The sequence below is a fragment of the Peromyscus eremicus genome, chromosome 6 (assembly GCF_949786415.1).
Source record: "Peromyscus eremicus chromosome 6, PerEre_H2_v1, whole genome shotgun sequence".
Taxonomy (NCBI): Eukaryota; Metazoa; Chordata; class Mammalia; order Rodentia; family Cricetidae; genus Peromyscus; species Peromyscus eremicus.
The window spans coordinates 46897960-46909781 of record NC_081421.1 but is presented as its reverse complement, the minus strand read 5'-3'; the positions used below and the strand labels follow the sequence as shown (position 1 = coordinate 46909781).

Here is an 11822-nt window from a genome sequence, read left to right as displayed (position 1 = left end):
TGTCATATAATTGACCTTTATAAAACACGAAACCACTCTCACACAGGTGAATTAATGAGGCCATGAATAGGGAAGAGGTGTTGAGGTGTTTGGCACTGTGCATGACTTCCCCGTGTTAAGATATTATTGAGTTCAATTTGGGAGCTATTATTTACCACCCAGGAATGTGAGCCACTATTGCAGCCTTAGGGTTAACCCAACACAGAGAATTAAGAGGCAACTAAGGAATGTTGAGGGTGGGAGAAATAGTTTTTTGTCCCAAAGGAAAGGCATACCCATTGGTTATTAAATATCAAGTGATCAGCCCTGAAAACATAAATACAAGTAATATTATACAGACTGAGTGATTTATATTTATGTATTTAATAATATATATTTGAATACTAATACATAGATGTGTGTAACAACAATTCATTTTAAAAGGCCACAGATTTGAAAGAGAGCAAGGAGGGGTATATGAAAGGAGGTAGGAAAGTGGTAGAATGATATAATTCTTTTCTACACTAAATAAATGAGAAGTACTAGAGAACGTAGAAGTAGGGCAAGATGAAGTATGAGAAGTGAGAGTAAGACAGTAGATAGGAGAGTGATGGAGGAGAACAGGAGATGAAGGAAAACACAAAAAACTCATTTTATGGGAAAAATGCTAGCATGAATATTTTTTCCTGCTCTTAGTTTTATCAACTTTCAGAATCCTCCAAATTTTCATTCTGCCTTTCGTAGATGACTTAGTTTTATCAGTTTCCTCCTCCAGTTCTGTCTCTTCCCCCACTCTTTCTTCAGAATGTCTCTTTTTTACAGGATGAACCCTCTTGAAATTTTCTGCTTGTATTTCTACTGATTTTCTTCTAGTTCTCCTTTCTGTGCAGACCCTTTCCTTGGTTGCTTTCCCTCCTCAGATTCATTGACTTCTCTACTAATTACTGATTCTTGAAAGCCGGTATATTGTGACTCCTCACTGCTCATCTTCCTTTGATTTCTGCCGTTGGCTTCATGCTCTTTAGACTTCGAACTTTTTCTTCTCTGGACTCTCCATTCCTCACAGGCAGTTTATAGTTCAAAAGTCTGTCTGTATCTTGGCTTCTTGGGTTCTATAGATGAATCTGATTCCGAATTGACTTGATTTGGGCCTTCCTCCTCTTCTTGGGGTCCCTCATTTGGTTGTAAAGTTCACTTATTTATTTATCCTCCTTATGATTCATCATTTGTAGAGAATCTTCATCTTCAGAGAGAACATTGGCTCTAATTTCTTCCAAAAGCATCCTTCTGGCGATCCTATTCTCAGGATCACTGCTGTCATCAACATTATCTTCTATGACAGATACTGGTATTGATAAGGCATCATCATCTCTTGAAGACTGACAACATCTAGTGTGAGTATGCAGCACCAAACTCTCTATCAGAGGCTTTATCTTCTGTTCATCACTGCTCTCCTCGCCTACAGAATACTGACCATCATCTACATTATGGGAAGGAGAAGTATTGTCTGATGGCATGCTTTTAGTGGTTGTTTTTAAGAAATTACTTTGTTTTTCTGTCCCATTGCCTGTCTTCTTTTTGTCTGGAGTTTTTTGTTTTTTCTGCTTTTTAGCATCTTCTGAACTTTCCATAGAATCAAGAGATGATGAATCACTTTGTGTTTCTTGGGCAGTTCTCTTTGAATTTAAATTTCTTCTTTCTCTCAATTTAATTCTTTTCTGTCTCTTAGTGGCAGAATCACAACACTCTCCTTTCAAACGATAATTTTCAGTATCAGATAAACATGCTGGCCTTTTCCTTGAACTCTTTCCAGGCAAAATGCATTTTTCTTTTTCTCCACCAGGCGCTTCATTCTTATTCTTTTTATTTTCTGAAGAGTCACAACTATCTCCTCTTCCTCGAAACTGCTCAACACTATCAGATAGCTCTTTCTTATTTTTTGATAATTTATCTTTTATTCTTTTGCTTTTATTGTCTCCATCCGTATTGTCATTCTTACTTTTTTCTATTCCTTGAAGAAAATGAGCAGTTTCTTCTCCTTCAGGGAATTTCTCAGGAGCATCTGATAAAGACTCATGCTGTTGCTCTTCTTTGACTGTTTCTTCCTCCACATGAGTGGTTTTGTCTCCTTTTGCTGCAGTTTTCTTCCGGGTCTGCTTCTTATAACCTGGAGGCTCATGGTTCTCTTCCTTCTTTGGAAATTTATCAGTAGCATCGGATGAACCACTCTGTACGGTTCTACATGCTTTGATTTTCAGGTGTTTAATATTTTCTTTAGTTTTAGCAAGTATTTTGTCCTCAGGAATATTCACATTCCCTTCCAGCCCTGAAGGTTTTTCAGTACCATCAGAGGAAACATGTAGCTGCTTCTTATAAGGCACCTCTCCCAATTCCACCTCACGCTTGCATTTCTTGACCAAATCGTCTGTTCCAGTGAAGTTCTCTTCCCACTTCCCATCAGTGTCATCAGACATGCCTTGCTCAGTGTTCACGCTTTCCTTTCTTTCAGTATCCACTGCTATTTTACTTTGCATTTCATCTTCACAAGAGTCACAGTCTTTCTTATTTGAAACGCTCCTCCTGATCACTCTGTCTAGCCCAATGGTGCTCATGATTTTTATCTTTCTTTTGAGTTCTGAGTCATAATGAGAAGACTCAGGGTAGTTTTGGCATGTCCTTTTAGAGATTATAGAGCTTTTAGTTGGCTTCTCCTTTTGAATACCAAAATCTGAACCTGAAGTGGAACTTCTACGTTTTCTTTTGTCATTAGTATCTTTCCCTGTATGAATTTTATGAATTACCTGTATTTCATTAATGCCAGTGTCTGAAGAACAGTGACCCATCTGGCTTACCTCTGTCAGGACTGCTTGGATTTCATCAGAATCGGAACTTTGATCTACAATCCTTGCTTGCTTCGATTTGGGCACCTTATGAGGTTTAGGGTTATCAATAGCAGTAAATGAATAATTTTGCTTAGCCTTTCTTCTTATCAGAACTGACAAGCATTTCTTCTCTTTAATGGTTTCATTGCTTTCTTCATCTGAATTTGATATTGAAAGGCTGGCTTCTGTCTGTTGCCTCAAGCGTTTGGTTTTTACATGTAAGGATCTTCGAAGATCAGATTCTTCTATGACTGATGCAACATTATTTTCACCCAAATGCTCATTCTTACTATTTTCCTCTTTGGCTCCACATTTCTCCAAACCAGGGGCCACCCCAGAACGTTTACTGAAATTTTTCTCTTGTGGAACTTGCTGGAAGTCAGTGCCTTGAACTGAGGCATTAGAAAAGGACACTCGGTTGAGTTTAACATATATTTCTTTTCGTACTGTTGCTGTAATTTTTGACTTAATAGCCTTTGAAGGAAAGTTCAGTTTTAGAGGGGAGCTCTCCAGTTCGGGCTCAGTCCCACTGTTGCTATCTCCTCCTCCATAATCAGTTGAACTCTGAACTTCCATAACAGTCTCAAGGCTGTCAAAAATGTCTTCAGGAACTGAGGAAGAAGCAGACACAATATCTATGCCTAAGTCTTCGTAAGTGTTAGTGGGTTCATTCTGAGGTCCATCTTTCCTACTTGATCTCTTATTTTCGCTTTTATTTGCTTTTCGATCCTCTACTGTGAAATGCTTGCTGTCCATTATCTTCGTTGTTGATCTAGCATCCAACTTTAAAAAACATTGATTTTCTGTAGCACAGGATTTTCTCCCCTTTTGAATTTTTGTTTTAGAATAAACATCTGTAATTTTAAGATCTTTGGTAGTTGTCTCTTTAGATACAGCATCCAAAGCTTGAATCTCTGAATTCAAGTCATCTTCTAAGGTAAGATGAGCCTTCTTGATATCAGCCAACACAGATTTAAAAGCCTTAAGCTGACATAACTTCACAGAAGAACTCATTTCTGAATTATCTGCTGCCTGTTTTAAAAACTTAATATAGCTGGAGTTTGTGTTGGATGTTATCTCAATCAGTTCTTTTGTCTTCCTTATCATCTCTTGGGGCACAATTAGTGAAGAGTAAGCACAGGGTACAGAATCAGAACACGAATTATCTAATTTTGTTTTTTCTCCATTACATCCAAGACTGTTCTTCCTTGGAGAAGCTATGGGTGTATGGTCACATACTTCACTATTCTTTTCCCTGTTAACTTCTGTCTTCTTATTTTTTTGCAACATTTGTTCTAAATTCTCAAATACACCATTGCATGCAGCGACTAAGTTCAATAGAGGCTCTGGGCGACACACGTAGCAATGCCATTGATGGCTTTCATTCAGTATTGTAGATAGTTCTTTTCGACCAAGGTTGTACAGGATGCATTTCTTACAGAAGGCATTATGGCAAAAATCACAACAAACCAAGGTCCCCCCTTCTGCACACCATCTACATTGCTCATCTGTTCCATCTGAGTCACGGCTAATGTCACCACTCATGTAATACTTAAAGCAGTTCTTACAGATAAGGACTTTTAGTGAAGGGTGTCTGTAAAAGGAATATTTTTGAAATTGATTCAACTGTTGTCCACAAGCAGTGCAGTTCACAATCCCCCCAAATCTGTCTCTGTGCTTTTTGAAATTTTCAATTCTCATTTTTCTTTTGCTTCTAAGTTCAGTCACTTTAAAAACATTTTTGTCTTCATTCAGTAATAGGTCTAGCTGTGAAATCACTGTACCTTTTGGTAAGTGTTGCATAGAAATATCATTTTCTGAATTTTGAGGAGTAGCTTTTACATTTATAGTCTCCTCCATGGGTTTTTCATTACTAGATTCTACACATTTTGTCACAATTGAAGGTTTTTTCCTCTTTGATCGTGATGGTCTTAACAATATGGGAATTTCTGAGGAGTTAGTTTCCCCTTCCTTACTGTTTTCCATCATATCAAATATATTTCCAGAACTACTGATTTTACCTGTGTGTCAGGTCATTCCACATTATGGAAAAGATGTATCCTTGGGTTCCTCTGGTGAATGTGCTCAGAAGTCATGAACGGTCTGCACAAGTGGCTTTCTCTTGGGATCAGCACTCATGTTTCCTGCTCTGATGCCTGTTCGCCTTCAGTAGCCCTTGGGTAGAGTTCCTCACTCCCAGGTGCCCTCTATTACTATCAAAATCCACTGGAATTTTACTGGTTTTCGGAGACCGGAGACCGTGCTGGACACTCCCCAAAGCAGAAAGACCGCTACGTTGCCATGGAAACCAAACTACGTCACGCCGCCATTTTGTTGGTCCGAAATAGCAGGAATTCTGCCTATGGTAGAAAAGAAATATAATTAAGAGTTACGCCTCTGATGGGATGGGGCAGGAATCTAAGAATATCTCATTCATTAAATCTTCCCTCAGACAAAATGATTGGGAATTTTTGCTATTTATCAGATTAGCAAGCAGTGATACTAAGGATAGAAAGGATCCATATCTATGCCTATGAGCTTTCTAAAACATAGAGTCTACCAAATATCAAGATACGGTACAATTTAACTGTGGAGTGCACCTAAATTAGTTTTTTTTTTTTTTAAATCTAATTTAGTAAAATCTAATGGTAAAACATTCTATTTGATTCTTTTGTAAACGATATATATCCATGTAGGACGCCAAAATGACAAGGATATAAGGACTTGGGGCATTGAGTTCACTGCCAAGGGATACAGTGGTTTATGCAAAACTCAGAAATGGTAGCAGACACAGAATTAGTTATTGCATATCTATAATTTTGCATGCAAAATGACTGGAGTACAAAACTCTTACATAGATAAATCTTAGGGTCCGAGAGAAGGCCCCAAGGAAGACCAACAGTCATGTAGGCAAGTTAGCAAGAGTGTTTATTTCCAGCACTCCAGCACGATGGGGTGGCAAATAGCGACCCTGAAGAGAGGTGTAAACTCCTTTTAAGCAGAGTTAGGGGAATTCTAGGGAGGATTAATCTGGTGCTGATTGGTGTTGGAAAGGTTAGTCTGGGAGCTGATTGGTTGAAGGCTGTAGTGGTTAGGGACTTGTTGACAGGAGGGTAGGGAAAGCTATCTTTAGCTACAGAGGGCTGTGGATTGCTGGCTGAGCCAGCAGGAGGTTGAGGGGAGCCTGCTGAGCCAGCAGAAGGCTGTGGGGCACCTGCTGATTGGTTGCCCCTGAGTTGTGGTCTTCCTGAGAACAGCTTGCTCAGCTCCAGCCAGTTCCAGTAAACTGAAACTAAGGCCTGGTCCCCAAAACCAGGACTATTAGAAACCTGTCATGGCTCTGATCTGGCTCCCCAACCCTCTCAATAAACTAAACAAAAATAGTTGTCAAGTTTCAAATCCATCATGGGCATAGTGTTACTAGGTGGCCAGATTGTTTCACAAAGTATTGATTATAACTTATTATTGGCCTGATGTAGATATTGAGTTACATCAAAGATCATTGAGCTCCTGCACCAACATTAATTTGCAAATGTGAATCTCTCTCTCTCTCTCTCTCTCTCTCTCTCTCTCTCTCTCTCACACACACACACACACACACACACACAAACACCAGCTTAACACTAATGCTGTCTAAATATTACAATAGTATATTACCTCTCATTTATTATTAACAGAAAATATTGTTTTCAAAATGGGCAGTGAAGTATATTTGGTACTTTTCTTGATGGGCAGTGTTTCTATGAAGCTTTTTATTGATAGAAAGGTATAATGCATTGACATCTCATAGGTTATTAGGTAGAAGTGTTACATAAGCATATTGATATCAGAAGAATTGAAAATAAAGTTATTAAAATAACCAATACGAACATTTAAGATGTCTCACAACTTAATTGTATTTCTACTCTCATGTGAGATAAATGTCTCAAAACAGCGTTTAGCCATTATTTTTAGGCATTATAATATTATTTAGTGTGATTCTCTAAACAAAGTCTATTTCTGTAGCATGAATCTTAAAGAGTTCTTATTAATGAAATCAAACCCGAGGCCAGTTATTGGGGTTAATGCTGGTAGATCAGAGAGACAGAACAAACCACAGCTATCTCACCTTGCGGGATCCTCAGCTGGTCTTGTCTCCTCAGACTGGAGGCCTCTAAGTCCTCATCCAGAATGGGTCTCAGCTGAATTTCTGCTCAAAAGCCTGAATGCTTAACCAACCAAATGCTTAACCAGCCAAATGCTAAACCAGCCTAATGCTTCTAGTTTCTGGTCCTCACACCTTATAAACCTTTCTGCTTTCTACCACCATTCCCTGGGATTAAAGGCTGCTTTGTGGGATTAAAGGCGTGAGTCACCATGCCTGGCTGTTTCCAATGCAGCCTTGAACTCACAGAGATCCAGAGGGATTTCTGTCTCTGGAATGCTAGGATTAAAGGTGTGTGCTAACATTTTCTAGCCTAAGTATCTTGTGGCTTTTCTGTTCTCTGACCCCAGATAAGTTTATTAAGGTACACAATATTTTGGGGAACACAATACCACCACATATTTCAAATTAATACATATAATTTTACATATAAATGTGTTTCTTTTTATTGCCTGTTTCTAAGTCTCAAAGTGTGTCTGATAGTAGTCAAGAGTAAATCACTACCCATGAGTTCTCTGTATCTATTCTGGAGTGTGATAAGTATTATTCTATAACATGTCTTAGAACAGTGAGTGAAGTATAAGTAAGTCCTTCTTGTCATATTTCCGTTATAAAAGTATTACATTTTCTCTTAATTTGGGGAAGTAATTGAAATTATACAGATATATTGCACATCTCATATGTTTTATTTTTTAAGAATGAAGTTTATTTAACTAAGATTATAGAATTAGATAATATCTTCAGGTGTAGATGGACTTCCTAAACTCAAACACTGAATGTTAAGAGAAAAATGGGTTATATCAAAGGTATTACTGACATACTATTTATACATAATCAAGAAATATTTAGATAATTAAATAGAATTATGCAACATGTAGTGAGTAAATGAAAATTCTGAACATTTATATTCTCCAAATATTAATTCTTTGTATTGTGAATTTTGTCCTCTTTTCATCATTTTAAAAATATATTACTTTGTGTTTTAATCTCTAAGTTACTCTGTTATGATAAAGAAGTATTAGTTACTGCTTTTTGAAACATTTCTTTATTTTTGTTATTTTATATGTATGAGAGTTTTGTTTGCCAGTTTGTATGTCTACCATTTGTATGAGTGAATAAATTTCATAAAAAGGTTGGGCCTCAGTTATGATGTGTTGATATTTTATTTATGCTGTAACAAATAAAGCTTGTCTGGAGATCAGAGGATAAAGCCAGCCACTATATTAAATAAAGAGATCAGGCAGTGGTAACACATACCTTTAATCCTAGCTTTTGGGAGGCAGAAATTCATCCAGATCTCTGTGAATTCAAGGCCACACTGGGAACAGAGGCAGGTGTGGTGGCACACACCTTTAATCTTAGTTCTAGTTAACCATAGAGGTCTGCAGGTCTGTACAGACAGATAGGAAGTGATAAAGCTGGGCAGAAAAAGGAAGTGATGTAGCTAGGCAGAGAGAGGAAGTAAGATGGCAGGACACAGAAAGAATATAGGTGTGAGTATAGAGGAAGTAGATCTCCTGGGCTGAGTATTTCCTAGCAGTAATAATGTGGCAGCTTATTTCTGCTTTTCTGATCTCTCAGTTTTCGCGCCAATATTTGGCTTTTTTTTTTTAAATAAGACTATTTAGCAATTTGTCTTACAGTGATGGTCTTTGATTTCTTTGGAGTTAGTGTTTATGCAAGGTAGTAAATATTGGAAACTTTTCAATTTTCTGCATGTGGAAATCCAGTTTTCCCAGCACTATTTGTTGAAGATGCTTTTTTTTCCCCCCTCCAGTATATATTTTGGGATTTCTGTCAAAATTATCTCTTCATGCTTAGGTCTTCAATCCCATTGTTCCATTGGTTTAGATGTCTGTTTCTTTGCCAGTACTATATTGTTTTTATTACTATGTCTCAGTAATGTATTGTAAGACTTGAAATGGCAGGTTGTCCAGAATTGCTATTTTTATTCAAGGTTGTTTGGTTATCCTCAGTCATCTGTGGTTTTCTATGAATTTTAGGATTTTTAAGTTTTGTTATTAATTAATATATTTATTTTTATACAGCCTGATCACTTTCCCCTCCTTCCCTCCTCTCCTTCCAGTCCATCCTTCCAACTGTCCCTCTCCCCTTCATCAACTCCTCCTCCTTTCTCTTTAGAAAAGGACAGACCTCCCATGTACATCATAGCATATCCTATCTCAGTAAATCTAGGTACCTCCTCTCTTATTAAGGCTAGACTAGGATTCAGTAGGAGTCAAGAGTCCCAAAAGCAGGTAACAGAGTCAGACAGCCTTCTTACTCCCACGGGTTAGGAGTCCTACAAGAAGATCAAGCTACACAACTGTAACATATGTTCAGACAGTCTAGGTCAGTCCCATGCAAGCTCTTTAGTTGTAGGTTCAGTCTCTATGAGCGCAGGTTAGTTGATTCTGTGGGTTTTCTTGTGGTGTCCTTGACTCTTCTGGCTCCCACAATCCTTCCTCCCCCTCTTCCACAGGATTCCTGAACTCTACCTAATGTTTGGCTGTGGGTCTCTTCATTTTTTTCTACCAGTTACACACTGAAGCCTCTCTGATGACAATTTGATTAGGCACCAATCTACAAGTGTAGCAGATTATCATCAGGAATCATTAAGGGATCAGGTACAGGGAAGATTGAGGGAGAGAGCTTTGGGAGAGACAACTGAAATGGAGGGTGGTGCATTTCTGGGACTAGCTAGAAACCTACTGTAATGAAAAGTCTCATACATCTGTAAGGGTGACCCTAGCTAAAACTCCTAGCCATGGGGGATACAGAGACTGAACCAGTGATCCCCTATAACTAAGAAAGACTTTTAGTGAAGGGATTGGGAGTGCAATCCAGCCATGTAACCATTGACCTATAAGTTGTCCTATAATTTGTCCTGTCTGTAAGATGTGCTTGGATAAAGGTGGAACAGAAATTATGGGAGTATCCAGCCAATAACTGGTCCAGCTAAAGACCATACCATGAGAGGAAGTACATCTCTGATAATGCCTGGAGGACCAGGACTTAGAGGCAGGACAGCCCAGAGGCCTAGGATAGAACCAAACATATGAATGTATAAAGAAAATGTGGTACATATACATAGTAGAGTACCACTCAGCAGTAAAACACAATGACATCATGAAATTTGCAGGCAAATGGATGGAATCAGAAAATATCATCCTGAGTGAGGTAAGCCAGACTCAGAAAGACAAACATGGTATGTACTCACTCATAAGTGGATACTAGATGTAAAGCAAAGGATAACCAGACTACAACCCACAGCTCCAGAGAAGCTAGCTAATAGGGAGCACCCTAAGAAAGGATAAATGAATTGCCCTGGGAAGGGGAAATAGATGAGATCTCCATGAGGGGTAGGGGAAGGGAGATGAGAACATAAGAGAATGTGATGGTTGAGCTGGAAGAGGGGCAGAGTGGGAGAGCAATGAATACAGATACCTTGATAGAGGGAGACATCATGGGGATAGGGAGGAACCTGGGAAGTTCCCAGGAATCCACAAGAATGACTCCACCTTAGACTACTAGCAATAGTGGAGAGGATGCCTAAACTGGTTTACCTCAGTAATCAGATTGGTGAATATCCTAACTGTCTTCATATAATCTTCATCCAGTAACTGATGGAAGCAGACCCAGATATCCACAGCCAAGCACCAGGCCAAGCTCCAGGAGTCCAGTGGAAGAGGGGAAAGAAGGATTCTATGAGCAAGGGGCATCAATATCATGATGGGGAAACCTATGGAGACAACCAAATCAAGCTAATGGGAACTCATAAACTTTAGACCAAGAGTTATGGAGCATGCATGGTATTGAGCTAGGCCCTCTGCATAAGTGAGACAGTTGTGTAGCCTGATCTGCTTAAGGGCCCCTCTGGCAGTAGGATCAGGATCCATCCATCCCTAGTGTATGAGCTGGCTTTTGGAAGACCTATGGTGGGACACCTTGCACAGTCTTGATTCAGAGGAAGGTGGTTGGACCTACCTCAACTGAATGTACCAGACTCTGTTGACTCCCCATGGGAGGCTTTATCTTTTCAGAGGAGTGTAACAGGGGTGGATTGGGGGCAAGCTTGGGTGGCAGGAGGAAGGAAGAGAGGGGGATTTGTGATTGGTATGTAAAATGAATAAAAATTTCTTAATAAAAATATAATAAATAAATATCTCAAAAGATTTTCTTTTTAATCTCTTCACAGAATGAGAGAGGATTTTGATTGGGATTACACAAAATCTATAAATAGTTTTTGGTAAAATAATTATTTCCACAATATTATCTACTCACTCCTGGGCATTCCATTTTGTAGCTCTTTCTTTTTTTTAATTTAATTTAATTTAATTTAATTTTACAATACAATTCAGTTCTACATATCAAGCACAGATTCCTTTGTCCTCCCCCCTCCCTCCCCCCTCTCCTTCTCCCCAGCACACCCCCTATTCCCACCTCCTCCAGGGCAAAGTCTCCTCCAAGGACTGAGATGAACCAGGTAGACTCAGTCCAGGCAGGTCCAGTCCCCTCCTCCCAGGCCGAGCCAAGTGACCCTGAATAAGCCCCAGGTTTCAAACAGCCAACTCATGCAATGAGCACAGGACCCGGTCCCACTGCCTGGATGCCTCCCAAACAGATCAAGCCAATCGACTATCTCACCCATTCAGAGGGCCTGATCCAGTTGGGGGCCCCTCAGCCATTGGTTCATAGTTCATGTGTTTCCATTTGTTTGGCTATTTGTCCCTGTGCTTTATCCAACCTTGATCTCAACAATTCTTGCTGATATAAACCCTCCTTTTTCTTGCTAATTGGACTCCCAGAGCTCCACC

At 39.2% G+C, this 11822-nt stretch overlaps 1 protein-coding gene across 1 annotated transcript; it reads right to left on the bottom strand.

Moving 5' to 3' along the window:
- Positions 1–344: 344 nt before the first annotated feature.
- Positions 345–5186, bottom strand: LOC131913095 (transcriptional regulator ATRX-like). Its single transcript, XM_059265482.1, has 2 exons — positions 4883–5186; positions 345–4455 (listed from the first exon to the last, which is right to left on the bottom strand). Exons 1-2 carry the CDS (start codon positions 4903–4905, stop codon positions 1179–1181), a joined length of 3300 nt encoding a protein of 1099 aa, XP_059121465.1. The 5' UTR covers positions 4906–5186; the 3' UTR covers positions 345–1178.
- Positions 5187–11822: the final 6636 nt, after the last annotated feature.

What these genes read in the sequence shown, in the direction of transcription:
- LOC131913095 (XM_059265482.1), bottom strand. Translation starts at nt 4,905, where the DNA reads ATGTGGAATGACCTGACACACAG. An exon ending in TGGAATGACCTGACACACAG is followed by an intron (nt 4,456 to 4,882) that starts GTAAAATCAGTA and finishes TTCCTTTTACAG; the next exon opens with ACACCCTTCACTAAAAGTCC.